At 34.0% G+C, this 18,191-nt stretch overlaps 3 protein-coding genes across 3 annotated transcripts; 1 reads left to right on the top strand and 2 right to left on the bottom strand.

Moving 5' to 3' along the window:
* The first annotated feature begins 1,726 nt into the window (after window positions 1-1,726).
* LOC141608870 (putative F-box protein At4g17200) lies at window positions 1,727-2,863 on the top strand. Its single transcript, XM_074428217.1, has one exon. The coding sequence runs from the start codon at window positions 1,727-1,729 to the stop codon at window positions 2,861-2,863; it is 1,137 nt and encodes a 378-aa protein (XP_074284318.1).
* Window positions 2,864-3,476: 613 nt separating this feature from the next.
* LOC141609532 (fatty acyl-CoA reductase 2, chloroplastic-like) lies at window positions 3,477-7,337 on the bottom strand. Its single transcript, XM_074428567.1, has 9 exons — window positions 7,156-7,337; window positions 6,570-6,673; window positions 6,137-6,336; window positions 5,841-5,941; window positions 5,403-5,604; window positions 5,014-5,175; window positions 4,367-4,448; window positions 3,932-4,272; window positions 3,477-3,844 (listed from the first exon to the last, which is right to left on the bottom strand). The coding sequence occupies exons 1-9, from the start codon at window positions 7,253-7,255 to the stop codon at window positions 3,667-3,669; spliced, it is 1,470 nt and encodes a 489-aa protein (XP_074284668.1). The 5' UTR covers window positions 7,256-7,337; the 3' UTR covers window positions 3,477-3,666.
* Window positions 7,338-10,988: 3,651 nt separating this feature from the next.
* Window positions 10,989-15,515, bottom strand: LOC141609531 (fatty acyl-CoA reductase 2, chloroplastic-like). Its single transcript, XM_074428566.1, has 9 exons — window positions 15,347-15,515; window positions 14,988-15,091; window positions 14,577-14,776; window positions 14,231-14,331; window positions 13,805-14,003; window positions 12,989-13,150; window positions 12,010-12,091; window positions 11,554-11,894; window positions 10,989-11,384 (listed from the first exon to the last, which is right to left on the bottom strand). Exons 1-9 carry the CDS (start codon window positions 15,447-15,449, stop codon window positions 11,210-11,212), a joined length of 1,467 nt encoding a protein of 488 aa, XP_074284667.1. The 5' UTR covers window positions 15,450-15,515; the 3' UTR covers window positions 10,989-11,209.
* Between the last annotated feature and the right edge of the window lie 2,676 nt (window positions 15,516-18,191).

Raw genomic sequence — 18,191 nt, 5'->3', positions numbered from 1 at the left:
AATCATTTTCCTTTTTTCTTTGTTAAAACTATAATATGCTTTCAACAGAATTGCAAAAGAATTAGACCCTATTCTTTTGGACTGAAATTGTCTGAACTGAACTTATTGGAGCTTGATGGTGTAAGTTTTACCTAGCAAGGAAACTACTCACTAATCATGGTATTTAAGACTAAACAAATATCAAAGTTTGATGCTTTAACACTAAACATGATACTAATTTGATTTCTACAATTAAACATGCAAATGGCTATGTAAAAGGGGAATATAAACTAATTAGACCAAGAGTAAGATGAATTAAACCCAAAAGGAGCAAACTTTACCAAATCTAATCAAAGGTGTAAACTTTGTGTGGGGAAAACAACAATTAAAAGCATGAACAAAGAAAACAAGAGAGAGATAGATTATGATTAATCTAGCAACAAACAACAAATCCAAACAATTACTTGCATATGAAAACTAGAGGAAAACAAATGTAACCAATTGATGGGTAAAGAGGAAAAAAAAAAGGAAAAGAAAAGAAGTAATACCAAACTATGAGATGGGTGAATGATGATGAAGAACAAAGTAAGAACAAACAATAACAATAATCTTAATCCATGAAGAATGATTCACATGTTACAAAGGGATTTGAGTTTTTTTTCTCTCTTAGCCATACAAATATCTCTCTCAAATTAGGACTAGATCCCTGAATTTCTGGAAAATTAACTATATGTATATCAAGTACAAAAAGGTAGGTGGGAAACTGGGAATACAAGAGAAGACGAAAACTGCTGCCCAGGGAGTGAATTGTTCCCGGTCGGGTACAATTATACCCGGTCGGATCAAGTTACACCCGGTCGGGTAAAACATAAAAATTGGCTCAAAAACGCTAAAAACATGAAACGGGTGAAGGATACCCGGTCGGGTAAAGTTGTACCCGGTCGGGTATGGTTATGCCCGGGCGGGTGAAATTTAGTCCCTCGGGTGCAATTCTTCATTGTTGCTTCCTTCTTCAAGCTAATTCCGCTCCAATTTCCGTCCCTCTTACATCCTCGAGCATAGTACCTACAAGAGGGCTTGTAAGTAAGGGAAAAAATGCTCAAAACATGACTTACGCTAAGCATGAGGGAAATGACTCGGACTAAGCTAAAACTAACTAAATGAGCCCATAATGCTTGTTTTATTATGATAAAAACGGGTCCGAAACATCAAAATATGGGGGTTGAAATGGTGTTATCAGAGCTGAACTGAACAGAAGCAATAATTAATTTGTGAAGAGAAGAGTTGAACGGAACTGAATGAAGCTGAACTAACTGAATTGAATAAAACTAAACTGAATTGAAATGACTTGAAATTAACTCCAAAAGAACAGGGCTCCGTATATCAAGGTATCAATCAAAGACATTCCTAAAATAAAAAGGTAAACCATTCATTGAAACACCCAAATATGAAATAGGTAAACAATGAACCGGGACGAAAGGGGTATAATAATACGAAGTACTAATTTAAGGAGCGTAATATGAATCTAGTTTAATGAGAGATCGGGTCTCTTTAAAAATTTGTATTTTTTATTGTAATACGAGAGATAGCGTAATATGAGTCCAGGGATTTTTAAGTCCAAACCTCCTAGGAGTCCAAAACAATCTGTCAAAATTTGGGTTTTGGTTCGATTATGACCTCTAAAATCGTTTCAGATTTTTTGTAAACCCTAAATTGCAAATCAAAGGCAGAGGCAAACTAAAAGAAGATGTCAACAAACAACGAGTTGTGCGAAGATTTATGGACTCAAATTATTGCAAGATTGCCTGTAACAACTCTGTTAATTTTACGGAGCGTTTGTAAATCTTGGTGCTCTATTATCGAGGACCCTTCTTTCATGCAAATCCATATTAAACAATACCACAACGGTAGTCACTATGACAAGACCAAATTAATATCCTTCCGTTTTAATAAGAAAAACAAGTTTTCTGTGGAACATTGGTGCTCGTTTCGGGATATTGACACGTTGCACGTTACTGGTCCTCAACTTGTAACCGGTAAGATATATTCCATTATTGCTGGAAGTTGTTTCGGGTTGGTATTGTTGATAACAGACACGCCTTGGATATGGCCGAGACTATGGAACCCCCATCTAAGGAAGTCCTTATATCTTCCCCCTTGTCCGTTTGTGCCTTCTGATACGAACGACGTCGTTTATACTCTCGGGTTTTCTAGTTTGACTCATTGTTTTAAGGTTTGCGCTTTTCAAGTAGTCGACACTTCTGAGGCGATGCCTATCGCAATTTATACAGTGGGTGAAGAATGCCATAATAATCAATGGAGGACGATAACCCGAGAAAGCGGGAGTGCTAATATCCCCGTAAAGGGTCCGAAAGTTGATTGCGAAAAAGGGTTTTTATTCTTTCAAGGAGCCTCACACTGTATTGCAGGGGACACACATCTATTGTCCTTTAATTTCGTTAGCGAGACGTTTAATTGGGTTGAATTGCCAGACGCCTCGGAAAAAACGATACTTAGTGCCAAGTACGTGTTTCTTCTTGACGAGGCGTTGGCGATTATGAGCCTTTCTGAAGTTAATCGACGTATATGGGTTATGAACAAGGATGATTCTGGTGTTGTGTCATGGAAATTATGGTTTTCATGTGCCTCGAGCGAAACAGATTTCTTGGAAGTCTCTGAAAGCATCTACTTAGATCCGAAAGTTTTCTACATTAACAACGGTAGTGGTCATCGTACTCGATTTACATTCTCGGATTGTTCTTATGACATTGCAACTTCGAAAGTCGAAGAGTTGATCGACTTAGATGAAGGCGATTATTTCACCTTATACAATTATATGGAAAGCTTGGCTTTGTGCAAACAATTACGGAGAAAATTAGCCTAGAGGTGGCATCCGGGCACGACACGACAAGGGCACAAATGAATAATATTGACGGCACGAACGAGTTGGAGGCAGGCCGCGGCTGCTTTTTTTGGAAATTCCCCTGCCCAGACACGACACGACCCGAGATTTGGCCCATTTCTTAATTATTAAATTAAATTTCTTTTCTTAATATCGTTTTTTAATTATTTAATTAAATCTAGTAATTAAAAATACAAGTAATCAACTAATCAAGACATCAAGTACATTAATATTTAATAAAATATATATTTAAATCATTAATATTCATTATTTATATAAATTAAAAATTAATTAGAAAAAAATTATTAAGGCTATTAAGCCGACCCACGTGCCAGACACGATTAGCCCATGGGCTATGCACGGCCCGAGCACGGAACTGGCAGTGCCAAAAGCGGGCCGCGACGGAGGTTTAGGTGAGTGGGCCAGGCACGACACGACACAGACAACCCATTATCCGTGCCTGGACCGGGCCATTTTTGGGGGAAAGCACGATGGGCCGGCATGTAGGCCGGCCCAATGCCAACTCTAATGTAGCCATCTTCCAAATTTTACTTTAATTTGAATTTTTTGACAACATCCCTTGCAATATTAGTAATTTCCATCAAAATACAATTCCTTTATTATTCAATACTAATGATAAAACGATATTCAAGATGGACAGTGATAGGGCGTCATGAAGAATCATATTCTCATACACCGTGGACTGCACACTGGGTGACGTTATTTCATTTTCTTTATTCAAGTTATAAAGCTTATATAACCAATTAAGTTTACTAAGCAAGTTGTTAAAGTCTTGATGAGGACAAAGTCTTCTTCTTGTTAAAAACATGGTGATAGACGCCCGGAATATGAATGTTAGTGAAGTAATCTTTCCAGTCGATGCATTTGAAATCGAAATTAAACATGTTCAACTCTTCTAGCGACATTTCTCCGAGTAAATTCCTTGTATTCTTGTCGTCAAACCTGCATAATAATCAATATTATTGTTATCGCTAGATAAAAAATTTATTGTAATTAATTTCATAAGCGTCAAGGGTTAAAAAACGTTACCATGCCCCAGGAATCGAGAAAAATGGCTCGTAAAGAGCCGCCATACGGGTGAATTTGTACTGTAACTTAGCATATGAAGCGGTTACAGCACCCGAACCAGCTATTATAAACTCAGGAATCGACTCAAAAAATTTCATGTCTTTAACAATGATCTTAACCCCATTTGAGTCCTTGAGTGGATGTGATGTGAAATAATTTGTACAAAAGTTGAAGATGTCATGAATTGTAAGTGGATTTACGACGGTAGAGGCAACATTGTAAAAATATACTCCATGCTTCTTTTCATTTCCATGCTTAGCCATGGCGGTCATCATAGCATTCGTCACCATGTCAACTGGCACCTACATACACGAATAATATATGTATCAATAATTCTTGTATAAAACTGTTTTACACAAGTGTTATTGTAAAACCAGGTGATATTGTAAAACTCACCACATCCATAGTCGCATTAGGGTTTGCACGAAAGCCTTCTAGTTGACCCGTTCCATAGCTTAAGATAATCGGATCCAGCGCCCTAATTTGATGTAACATATATCAAGTACATTTAAACTAGGGGTGGTCAACAGTGCGGGTCAGTCGGGTCCGGGTCGGGTCAGGGTTTGTGAGACTCGGAACCGGCCCGGGGTAAGGGGGCGGGAGTGACCCGTAAGGCGGGTTGAGGCGGGTTTATGGGCGGGTCCGGGTTTGGACGGGCCGGGTTTGACATTTGGGGACCCGGAACCGGCCCGGATATAGGGGTGGGTCGGGTCAAGCGGGCCGATTTCATCTACGGGTCACAGGCAGGCAAGGTTCGGGTTAGCAAGCCCGACCCGCACTGTTGACCCCCCCTAATTTAAACACGATATTCTCTCTTTGTCGACTTTCTATAAAATCATTGGTTTAATTGTTTAAATACGGATTTTTATATGAGACGGTATTCTTATTCATAGTACTCGCAAAATTGCGCTCCTTTAGCCAATTTTATCGAATACTTTTTTTACCATATAATATGACATGTTCGCTTTATAGAGCGAACATGTCATATTAATGTACATGGTAATATGTATGTTGTTTATCTAATTGTTCATAGAAAAATGTACTTGTATCCTTCAATCCATCCCGGAAATGGTTCTTCAAAGGTGCTCTCAATTAAAGTTGGTCGAAGAATGACGACCGGAAGTTTTCCCATTAATTTGGTTACTACCATTTCTCCCATTGATTTTGTAAGTAGATAATTGTTTGCCATCTTGTAATATTTGGCCCTGCAATAGTACCATTATTTGTTAGAACTATAGCTCCATTAATCCTAAAAAAAATATAAATAAAAATTGTCTCATTATTTGATTAAATTCATTTTAGGCGAATTTCCATTATAATACTGGTCACATTAGGTTTTATAAACAAACAATTTTTAAAGACTGACAGTAAAAGTCAAATGAAGACTATATAAATACGAAGTATGTTATAGAAAAATGTATTTAGGACGAACCGTCGCATGCCTAGCTTGATCATTTCTTTTTCTTGATCTTCTTCTTCTTGAATGCGTAGAGCGACTTCCGAAATTATCCTCATTTCAATATCTATGAGCTGCTCAATTGATAATCCTAATGCTTCTCCATCTTCCGTAATATATTGTCCCAAGTCTATAGGCTTCTCGAACGTAACTCCGGGTATTTCTTGGGTAGCAAACGCTTAACACGATAAAATGTTACTCCGTATTAGTTATAATAACGCCCTAAAATCTCCTTATGTTTAATTTTGTTTGCATATTATGTTTAATTTTTACGCTAAAAGTAAATAAATTTATATCTGTATGTTTAAATTGTTTTTAAATATTAATCAGGACATCGGAAAGATTTTTTCCTAAATCCGCCACTGTATGAATGTCGATACATAAAAAAGTAGTATGAGTATGAAAATTACATACCAGAGGATACGTATAGGAAGAGAACAAGGTTCATGCAATCCTTGGCAAAGTCAACAAATCGTAATAGTGACTTCACATTCAATTCAAGAGCTACGTCATGCCTAGCACAAAATGTATTTTGTAAGTGTATATTTATGCCTATATATTTGCAACATAACATCCTAAAATTGATAATTTACTATGTTTACCGCAATAATAACAATAACAATAACGACAACGACAACAATATATACTACTTTGTCTATAAAACGAGAAAAAATAACAACAACAACAACAAGCGAGCGAGTAAAAATTACCTGTCATTCCATTTTGTATTAGCACCTATATGTACGATCACATTAACTTCATTTCGAACAAGACTTGCAAAATTGGTATCCATACCCAAACAAGGCTTGCCAAAATCTCCGGAAATTGGGACAAGTTTATTCCACATAAATTCTTCATATGATTGTCCATGTTTTTCTCTTATAACCTTGAAAAGCTTGGAATCTATAATCTATACTCAAAAATTTAATACTTTATTAAAATTGACATATAGGAGTATAAGTTTGTTACCGTTCAACTGTTTAAGTGTGTAATTAACATAAAATGTATTCCCCCATACCGATCATTTATTTTACTTTGATTAAAATACTTCTCTCAGATAATAAAAAAGATAAACAAATGATTGATACGGAAAGAGTAATGTAATTGTTAATGTATTGATAGAAGCCAAGGAAATGGACTCACTTGTGTTTTTAATCTATGCATGGCAGTTTCTGCATCATGTGCTCTCACCAAGAGGTAAATCTTTTTTACTGTTGGCACTACTCGTAAAATCTTCTCTACAAAAACTGGTGTATGATATGCATGGTCTAGTGATTTAGTACGTATATGTAGCATGAAAAACAGGAATACAATGAAGTTGAGGGTTCAATTCTCAATCGGAACCCAAAAAAGAACAGGAATACAATACAGAAGTAACTTTTTTTTTTTTATGAGGGTCATGTATGTAAGTTACGTTAATATACTCGTACTATTTTATGTAAGTATGATGATACTAAGTTTGACGCATTCATTTTTCTACATTATTAACGTAAAAATACGTATTTTCCAAATTAATTTTACTAAATACAATTAAATCCTCATCCAAAAAATGAAAAAATAAATAAAATTTGATAAGTAATACAATTTGTTATTATTCAAGAGTACACGGTATTTTCAATATATGAGCAAAACATACAAATTTAAAAAAACCGATAATAAATTTAATATATTTTACACAATATATTTGAGTATTTCAAATATAAACCCAAGTAAAGTTATGTATTGTTACCTTTTCCCATAAAACCCGTAGCTCCTGTGACGAAAATCGTCTTGTGCTCAAAGAAATTGACGATGCCAACACCGCGTTCATTTTTTTGACGGAATGCCATCTTTTAGTGCACGAAAAATTGAAACTAAGAAAAGACGAAAAATAGTTTAATGCAATAATTTGATTGTTGTATGTCATCCCACATTTTTTTTAAGCAAAAGGCTGAGAATTTATAATCAAATACTCCGTACGTACCTAGATATTTTCGTAAAGATGCATGCAAGTGATGTAACCAACACGTCACTATAAATTGGGAGTAATAAATATTCATGCAAGGCACGTAAGTTTTGACTAAACTAATGAGATTTGAGAAATCTTTTCGTATGATGATTCAGGACTTCAGGAGTTCACAAATTCTTAACAGACGATCTCTCATTAATATAATGAGAGAAAGTCTGTCAGGATATTTATTGAAGTTAGAAGAATCTAACCAAGAAATTTTTTTTTTTTTTAAAAAAGGACCTATATAGATGTTAATGTACTCCGTAATACTGTCAGAAAACCATCTTAAGTTCTCAACCAAAAGTTTAAGCTGATGGCTGAAGTTTTATGATCATTTTTATATTCTAATATACCCCCTCACACGAATGTCATTTAGGCTTGAGCTGTGGATGTAATTGTAGGCCTTCCCATACTGACATATATACTTGGTGCTAATATTGATGGTTAGAATTCCAAGATCAGTTATATACTCTAACAGTACTTACACAGAGTTACCTAGGTAGCTAATAAAAGTAGTTACTTTAAAGATAATTAAGTCAATTTACTAAAAAGGTTTTACACTAACAATTGTGTAAAATCGCTTTATACAATACTCCGCATTAATGTATTAGTGTCGACAGAATTATATTTTCTAGTTTAGGTCAATATCTTACGGAATACTATAAATGTATATAGGGTCATGTATTCAAATTTACACTATAAATCGAAATAAAGTACGAGGTACCGAATAGAGTATAATTTATGAGAAATATTCCGCCCTCTTAAATTTATCATTCCGTCTACTCAATGCTTAGGCAAACATAATTTGACTTACATATATACAAGGAAAAATTATACTGTAGACTGTAGTTTGGTTTTTCACGTGAAAATCTCATTGCAATGTAATGGACTTTGTTGGTACGTGCACCGTTTTATTTGATTTTGAGAATATACCATTTTATTTTATAATTTAAGCTTAATAAAACATTTTATAACGATTCCATGTTATGTTTATCAATTACTAGTACTTTACTACTCTATGGCATTACTTATAAATCTTGATGTTATCAATGATTCTTCTTAAAGAACAACAGTTAGCTCAATTGATAAGAGCTCTTTTACTCCAATCGTGACGGGATTTGATTTTTATCCGCTATATATTGCGCTTATTTGAACACAAAAAAAGAAAACCCATTATATGATCGACGTTGGTTATGTTCTTGTTAAAATCTTCCTAACATTAGTAATAATCTGGCAAATATATATATGACTTAAGTGTTGTTTGGTTGCCCGGTTGCCCCCATAAAAACGGGAGATGTTTGGTTACCTTAAATTATGGGATTTTCTTTTTCCCTTGAATTTACAACTCCTTCAGGAGTTTAATTACCTAGGCCTTCCTAGATAATTGGAAATTCATGTGTCAATTCAACTCCCGGATGTCATCCAAACGAGTTTTGAGCAATTCATATAGAATTGCCCAATTCATGTATTTTGTAAAATCATGGAAAATTAATTTCCGTATGATAACCAAACGAGGCCTAACTTTTATTTTAGCATGGTTTTACGCACAATATACTATGAAAACCGTCTTACATAAGACATATTATTACTTTATTACGGAGTACTTTGTTTTATCATAACATAAGTTCTACAAACGAGCAATAAATTAAAGTCTTGCATTTTTGTCGTCAACCCTACATGATTAATTAATACAATAAAATCAGTACTCTAAATTTATACTTTTAAACTTGAATTTTTTTCCAAAATGGATTTATTTATCAAATTAATTACCGAAATAGGTTAAGTTTCAAAATATTAACCAACAATGGGTTCATGTAGGATCGGTTTTGCGAAGTTAGGTGAGGAACTCAAACCGCTTACTCGGTTGGCGACTTTAAGTCAAAATGCCAACCGGCATGGTGACTTGACGGTGAGAGATTTCAACTTAAACCACCAGCTCCCATGGCGACGGATCCAAATTTACAAAAAATTAAGCCAAATTCTTACTTATAGATCGAGTTGTCAAGCGGGACGGCGTTTTGAAGTCAAGTCGCCATCCCCCAGGGAGATTTGCTTTGAAATACAAAAATGAGGTTTGGTTGGACAATAAGTGACACTTTGGGTATGGTGGCCGACCAGCTTGGCGACTAGAATACGAGTCTTGCTTCATTCGATGATGACGTGGATCCATTTTGGGTAAGTATTTTGAAACTCTATTTCGATAATTAATTTGTGTTTTATCCCCATTTTGGAAAAAAATTCTTTATACTTCCTACTTTTTAAATTCTATTCACATATTCTCAAAAGGGTGAATTTTAAAAGTGAATATGATAAAAAGTAGTATGTATAAGAAGATGAGTTAGCTCACGTGGTAAAAACTCTCTTAATTATTCTAACCGTGAGATTGTTGAGGATTTGATTCTTACCTGCGATACAGTGCGCTCATTTAAACCAAAAAAAAAAAAAGATAAAAATGGTATATATGAATAAATAAGGAAGTGGCACTCGAGCTATTCAGCTGACACGCCCCAACATGGCCCATCGATTGGCAAGGGTACTGTCATGTGTGCCATGCCAAGACCAATATGTCAAAAAAAAGTCCTTGTTTATGACAAGCACGACCCACTCTTATCAACACATAAACAGTTTTAAATAAAACTAGCTCTATTATATCATAATTAAAACAAGATCAGAGTGGAATAATGATCAATCTTACACTATTTAATTTTAATCTACAAAACAGTTTTTCAGAAGACTTTGTAAAGAAGAATTAAAATTACTAATTGTATAAGAGTGAAATTAATTTGTCGACAGAGCCGTGATTTGAATTTAATTGTACTAGACAGTTCTTCAATCTACGAGACAGTTTTTCAAAAGACTTTAATTTGATATATTTTTTTTACGGAGTATTCATAGCTTTAAATTAATTTGTCGACAGAGCCATGATTTAAAATTAAGGGATTAAATAATCTTGATTGAAAATTTATAGTGGTAATTATTAGTTTTATTTATAAGCTGGTTTTACATTTTAACTACATTGTATTTCTAGTTGCTTGCCTAAAATTTTCGATAATGGTTCTTCTTACATTTTTACCTTAAGATCCTGACTCCGTCACTGAGTACAATAACACTTTTCAGAGTCGGTATAAAGGGAATGATGAAAAGTTTCGTAAATCCTTTTGTTCTTCTACCAATAATCGATGGACGTTAACAACGATAATAAGAATATTCGATTTTTAAAAATGTACATAGAATGAAAATACAATTCCTTTATTCATCGACTAATCATACGATATTCAAAATGAGGAATGCATGCATGGTACGTAGGGCGCTATTTGATGCACAAATACTACTGTACAATCTGTTGTATAAGAGTGTTATACAACCATAACAAATCTAATCGAGCTAATGTGTATTTTTTTCGAGCTTTTATAATTTTTTATTTATATTTAAATTTTTTGATGTCAAAATTAAAATCTAATTGAGCTTATATATACTATTCGTGAGTTTCATTATAATTTTTTAAAATAAAGCTCGTAATGTATAAGTCAAAGCTCGAATATTTCGTTATAAAGCTCATATATTCTTTTCTATACAAACCAATACAACTGGTTGTATAGTCTACTTACTTAATGGTACTTAATAAGTTAATTTTAGTATATCTATTACAGTTTCATACGATATTCAAAATGAGGAATGCATGATAATCCAGCACCTTGTTTTTATGAGAGTTCACTCGGATGACATTATTTCATTTTCCGCATTCAAGAAAAAACATACTCTATATAACTAATTAAATTTACTAAGTAAGTTGTTAAAGTCTTGAGGACAACGTCTTCTTATTGTTAAGAACATGCTGAATGATGCCCGGAATATGAATGTTAGTGAAGTAATCGTTCCAGTTGATGCATCCGAAGTTAAAGTTAAACATGTCCAACTCTTCTAATGACATTTCTCCGAGTAATTTCCTTGTATTCTTGTCGTCAAACCTATATGATCAATATAACAACAGTAAGTCTTCTGAGAGGCGGTCAACTAGAATGAAAAATTGAAATTCCTATATAATATTTCATTTCAATTTCAATTCATTTAAGTTAAAATAATTTGTACGATATATTACCCAAAAATTTGACCATAGTAAAAGTTAAAAATTTATACCATGCGCCTTGAGTCATGAATGGCTCATATATAGCGGCCATTCGCATGAACTTGAGCCGTAGCTTAGCGTATGAAGTAGTTATAGCACTCAAACCGCCAGCTAATATAAACTCAGGAATCGACTCGAAATATTGCATGTCTTTAACCCTAATCACATCCCCATTTGAGTCCTTAAGGGGATGTGATTTGAAGTAATACGTGCAAAAGTTGAAGATGTCATGAAATGTAAGAGGATTTATGATGGATGAGGTAACATGGTAAAAGTATACTCCATGCTTTCTTTCATTCCCATGCTTAGCCATGGCCGCCATCATGGCGTTCGTCACCATGTCTACTGGTACCTACATACATGCATGAATAATATACATGCATAAGGCTCTGTTTGGTAAAATTAGCTGAAAAGGTGGTAGAAAATTGAAAGCTAACTGAAACCTGAAAAATGTGTATAAAACTCACCACATCTAAATTCGTATGAGGGTTTGCAACAAATCCTTCTAGTTGTCCCGTTCCATAGCCTAAGATAAGCGGATCCAGTGACCTAATTTAATGTCACATATATCATTGGTTTAAACACGGATTTTTAAACACAGATTTCCATTTGAGGCGCAGTGGCGGACCTAGGAATTTAGTGTCGGGGGGCATTAAATTTTTTTGACTCGTTATTTACATTTTTTTTGGCGCGTTATCTACACACTGAAATTTTTTTCCGTAAAAAAAGAGTAAATTAAAAATAACTCCCTTTTAAAATCCTGTTTTTTAAAATTACCCCCTTATATAATTTTTTCCTAAAATTACTCCCCTAAATTACACTTTTGTAAAAAATTGCTTCAAAACTCCAATTTAGGTGACTTATTTCGTATGTTTTTTAACTTATTCTCTATTGCTATACCTTTGAAAGTATAAATTTTCTAAGTTACAAATGGAATAAGTTCAAGAATATACTGAATAAGTCACCTAAATTGGGGTTTTGAAGCAATTTTTGATAAAAGTGCATCTTAAGGGAGTAATTTTAGAAAAAAATTATATAAGGGAGTAATTTTAAAAAACTAAATTTTAAAAGGGAGTTATTTTTAATTTACTCGTAAAAAAATGAAAAAAAAATTTGTTCTTATAGATATCTTTTTTTTAAAAAAAAAACGTTTTCTCTAAAACACTATAAATTCTAAAAATATTATATGGGCCAAGGCCTATATAAAAACCCTATCAATTTTATGTAATTGCTGGGAATCGAACCCCTTATTTCCAAATAGAAATTGACACCTCTACCAACTATGCGGTAACTTCATGTCTACATTAAACACTTTAAAAAAATATTTTGAAAACTTCAAGGGGTGCACCTGCCCCCCGGTCCGCCCCTGATGAGACGGTATTCTTATCTATATTTAAGGAGTACTACGTAAAAGTTATTTATCTAATTGTTCATAGAAAAATGTACTTGTATCCTTCAATCCATCCCGGAAATGGTTCTTCAAAGGTGCTCTCAATTGTACTCGGACGAATAATGACGACCGGAAGTTTTCTCATTAATTTGGTTGCTATCATTTCTCCCATTGATTTTGTGAGTTGATAATTGTTTGCCATCTTGTAAAATTTGGCCCTGCAATACGTACGTACCATATCATTAGTGTTCGCACTAACTCCATTAACCCTAGATGCAAAAATGAAATAATTCGATTAAATTCGTTTAAGCGCCTACTTCACTTGACTCGTAGCAGTTAGTTAAAACAGGTCAAATATCATCCCATTTGAACATTATTTAAAACAAATCTTTTGTTTTTTCTCTATGTAATATGCTTTTGGCCCTGTTTGATAGACAGCGAATTAATTTCAGCATAAGCAGATTGCAAAAGTAGATTATAAATGACAAATTTTATCAGAAGGTTTGACTAGCATGTTATAATTAGCAGAATTAATTTGAGTGTTTGGTAATTGGCAGATTACGATTAGTAGAGTGTCAGTTTTGTTTGTAAAATGGAGAAAAATTTCCTATTTTACAATATGCTAAAACAGCATATTGACCCCCAAATATGTTGTTTCAATATGTTGTTTACCAAACACTAAAATTAGCATATTGATTGGTCAAACATGCTAAAACCCTTGAATATTTTAAAAATTGACCAATATGTTGTTTACCAAACAACGCCTTTATCTTATTCGTATAATCGTATTTATTTATTTGACCCGTCTTAAATTTAAGACATATACACCTGTCTTAAACACGAAGTAATAGAAATATGTACGTAGAACGAACCGTCGTATGCCCAACTTGACCATTTCTCTATCTTGATCTTCTTCTTGAATGCGTAGAGCAACTTCCGAAATTACTCTCATTTCAGTATCTATGAGTTGTTCAATTGATAATCCTAATGCTTCCCCATCTTCCGTAATATATTGTCCCAATTCTATCGGATTCTCGAACGAAACTCCTGGCATTGCTTGGGTAGCATACGCTTTTCATAATAAAAAAGAGGTAATTTAATTAAACAATTAGATTGGTGAAAAAACGTTTATATTTCTATTTTTAAAGAGCATTCACAATACGCAATAAAAAGCAAATTAGAGAAAGGTTTATAAGAATATAACATCTTTGTACAAACTAATGTATGTTTACCATAGCTAATGAAATAAGTAAGGGCACACGTTAGAAAAACTGTAGATACAAGTGTTTACTACATACCAGACGAAACGTGTAGGTAGAGAACAAGGTTGATGCAATCCATGGCAAACTCAACAAGTCTTGAAACTGCCCTCACGTTCAATTCAAGAGATATGTCATGCCTACGCAAAAAAAAAAAAAAAAAAAAAAAAAAAAAAAAAAAAAAAAAAAAAAAATTGTGATGACAAAAAATATTTGTGAATATATATATTGGCAACATGAAATCATAGATTGATAATTACCCCTCTTCGTCCTGGACATTTATTTATCTATTCTATTTATAAATATCTGAGTCGTTTGAGTACCACATCATCAACAACAACAATAATACATACAGTGTCCAGGGTCCAAGGACGACTAAAATTACCTATCATCCCATTTCGTATTAGCACCGATATGTACGATCACGTTAACTTCACTTCGAATCGAGTCCGTAGAATTGGTATCTATACCCAAATTAGGCTTACGAAGATCTCCGGCAATTGGGACAAGTTTGCTCCACATGAAGTCCTCATATGATTGTCCATGTTTTTCTCTTAGAACCTTGAAAAGCTTGGAATCTATAATCTATACTCAAGAAACTCTTTATTATAAAATTGACATATATACATTTGTTACAGCTTAAATGCATAATTAATATAAAATGTAGTCATCTGTCAAATTATTTATTTAACTTTAATTAAAATATTTTTCATAAAAATAAATAAATAAATAATTGGGATAAATGGAGTAATTATTAATATTAACGTATTGATAGAAGTCAAGTAAATAAACTCACTTGTGTTTTTAATCTTTGTATGGCAGTTTCTGCATCATGTGCTCTCATCAAGAGGTAAATCTTTTTTACTGTTGGCACTACTCGCAATATCTTCTCTACAAAAACTGGTGTACGAAATGCATATATAGTCTAGTGATTTAGTACACGTGACATGAAGAACAGAAATACACGAAGTAATAATTTATGAGAGTATGGTGATAATAAATTTTTTGATATAATTAAATAATAACCTCATTTTGCTTTCGATATATATGAGCGAGACATACCAATTAAAAACTCGACAATCAAGAAATATATGACATAATATATTTGGGTATTCAAATATAAACTCATTTAGAAGTAGGTAGACGTTAGAATACCTTTTCCCATAAAACCCGTAGATCCTGTGATGAAAATTGTTTTGTGCTCAAAGAAATCGACGATGCCAACATTATTGCGATCATTTGTACGACGGAATGCCATCTGTTAATCAACGAAAAAAATTGAAACTAAAAAGAAGAATAATAGTTTAAGGCAATAGGTAGATTGTTAGTATGTCATCCCACAATTTTTTTTTGTGGGCAAAAGGCTGAGAATTTATAATATCCGTACGTACCTAGAAAATTTCGTAAATTTTGCATGTAACCATCACGTCGCCATCTATAAATAAATATTCATGCAAAGCACGTAAGTTTTGACAAAAGTCAAAACTAATGACGACGAGTATATTTACATATATATATTTAGTCAAATGTACTATTGATTTCACATTAATATTTGTGTAAAACCGGCTTACACATCACAAGTATTAGTGTTGATAGAATAATGTTTTCTAATTTAGGTCAATATCTTACGGAAATACAGAATACTATAAATGTATATATGTGAGGCTCATGTATTCATCGTATTTACACTATAAATCAAAACAAAGTACGAAGTACTCTCTTTCCCGGTCATTTGTTATCCTTTTCCATATATTGTGGTGTCTCAGTAAATTGTTGTCCTTTCTATTTTAAGAATGAACTTGATTAACAATTTGATCATTCACACTCAATTTATGCCACTTATCATTTAGTGATTGATCCTCTCCTTTTATCTTGGTCTTTGTGCCAAAATCAAAGAATAACAATTGACCAGAACAGAGTGAGTATAATTTATGAGAACTATTCCCCACACTTAAATCTATTATCGCGACAAATTGTTCTGTCTATTATTTAAGGCTAAGGCAAACATAATTGGACTTACATCTATAAGGAAAAAATATAGTTTATGGTATTGATCACTTACCATTAATTGAGGAATTTTTAGGTGAGGATTTCATTTGAATGTAATGGATTTTGTTGATACGTGCACCGTTTTATTTGATTTTGAGAGCACACCATTTTTTTATATACGGAGTATAATTTAAGCTTAATAAAATAATTTATAACGATTTCATGATAAGTTTATCAACTATATGGACATAAAAGATGAAGGTAAAGGGCATTTTCGTCCAAAAAGATGAAGTTAAGTGACAATAATTCAAATTTGCATCAATTTTCCACCGGAGTAGATCTTTTGGTTGTAATTTTTAATCAGAAGTGATATTTTGGTATATAAGGCTGTAAACTACAAAAAGTGGTTTATAAAAGGCTGTAATCAACAATTTTCTCCACTTATAAAGATGATTTTTCATCTTTATTCTACCGATATGGGACATGAGTTTGCACCCTAACAATCCTTCCTTCAAACCAAGGAACGTCATTTTGACTCGGACCTTGTCCTCCATGAAGAACTCTACTCCTACAACCTACAGCCCAAACTTCTAGACACCCGAAATATCACAAGTCTTGATAACCTTCCCTTAGTAGATACACCATGCTACCACGAGCCATGTTCCCCACATGCTCCTGAGTCTGCATGTCCATGTGCCCTTATTAGGAATTTGCTACACATTCTCTGTGTCCAATATACCCTGGATTGGGTCCGTCACTTCAGAAGTTCTAGAACACAAACGGTCTCTGGCATCCAACCTGGAAAGGACCCACGAGACATGTGGCACCCAACCTGATAAGGGTCCACCTAATTAACAGTTCTAGTACACAAATGGTCTTTGTCTCCACAAGACCTATGATGCCTTTCATCCAGTTAACCCTGGACGAGGCGCTTGCTCAAGGACGACTCACCCCGAGCTAGCTAGGAGTTCTATGCCTTACAGTGTACAACTTCAAGTCTTAGGCTTGTTGATGCATCCTCGTGTCTAGCCCAAGTCACACCTTGGACTATGATACCAGATGTTATGCGGAAGCGTGAAATATCTCGTGTTGGGCCTCTGCTGCACCGTACCGATGTCCACTGTTCATTATAATACGATATTGTTCGCTTTGGGCCAAGCCCTCACGGATTTACTCTTCGACTCCTTCCCAAAAGGCCTTGTACTATTATATTTTTTAGACACTTATAAAGATGATCTTTCATCTTTATTCTACCAAAGTGGGACATGGATTTGTACCCTAACCAGGGGGGTTTCTAACGAGGGTGCAGGGGATTCATCTGTACCCCTTTTTCCGAAAAATAATTACAATATTGTTTAGTAAAGGAGCACATTAATTATGTGGGTATAGTGGTTATTTAGACTATTTCTTAGTTAGAGGTTTGAGTTCTATCCTTGTATTGGACAATTTTTATTTAATGTTATATCACTATATATTTGTCCAACTAAACAATCTTTTTTTATATAACTCGATATTTTCATTGTTAAAAATTTTTATGCACCCTCAAAAATCTAATCTTTGAACCCTCTTTAACCCTAACAATGTATTCTCCTCTCAATATGAAAATGGTTTTCTGTAATCGTACTCGTATTTTATTTGCAGTACAAGCATTAAGCGCCGTATTGACACGGACAAATACCGAACAATAGCGTACAACCGGTGACCCTTGTTCCGAAAAGGCCGTTGATGTTTCTGCTTCAAATGATTGTACTTTATGATGGCAATGTTAATTTTTTTTTTTTTTTTTTTTTGGTCTAAACCATCCGGTAATCCGAACCACATTGGGCCGACTAATCCGGATTTCGGGGCGTGTCCAAGGATTACGGTATTTAAACCCCTCTCAATCGCAGTTGTGGGGGATCGATCCGCAGACCTCCCTACCAAGCGCAGCCCCATGCTACCACTGCGCCAACCAACGATTAGTATGATGGCAATGTTAATACCTGTCATATACTCCGTAACTATTGTTGCT

This window comes from Silene latifolia, chromosome 10 (genome assembly GCF_048544455.1).
Source record: "Silene latifolia isolate original U9 population chromosome 10, ASM4854445v1, whole genome shotgun sequence".
NCBI lineage: Eukaryota > Viridiplantae > Streptophyta > Magnoliopsida > Caryophyllales > Caryophyllaceae > Silene > Silene latifolia.
Note: the sequence above shows the minus strand (reverse complement) of the source record. Positions and strands in the feature narration are given on the sequence as shown.

Bases quoted from the DNA above. Each gene is read 5' to 3' on its own strand.
- LOC141608870 (XM_074428217.1), top strand. From the start codon at position 1,727: ATGTCAACAAACAACGAGTTGTGCGAAGATTTATGGACTCAAATTATT.
- LOC141609532 (XM_074428567.1), bottom strand. From the start codon at position 7,255: ATGGCATTCCGTCAAAAAAATGAACGCGGTGTTGGCATCGTCAATTTC. The intron at 5,176-5,402 runs GTTCGTCCTAAA...GTACTATTGCAG, and splicing joins ATCAAGCTAGGCATGCGACG to GGCCAAATATTACAAGATGG. The intron at 3,845-3,931 runs GTAACGTTTTTT...ATTATTATGCAG, and splicing joins TTCTCGATTCCTGGGGCATG to GTTTGACGACAAGAATACAA.
- LOC141609531 (XM_074428566.1), bottom strand. From the start codon at position 15,449: ATGGCATTCCGTCGTACAAATGATCGCAATAATGTTGGCATCGTCGAT. The intron at 14,332-14,576 runs GTAATTTTAGTC...TTTTTTGCGTAG, and splicing joins AATACGAAATGGGATGATAG to GCATGACATATCTCTTGAAT. The intron at 11,895-12,009 runs GTGAGTTTTATA...GCATGTATGTAG, and splicing joins CTCATACGAATTTAGATGTG to GTACCAGTAGACATGGTGAC.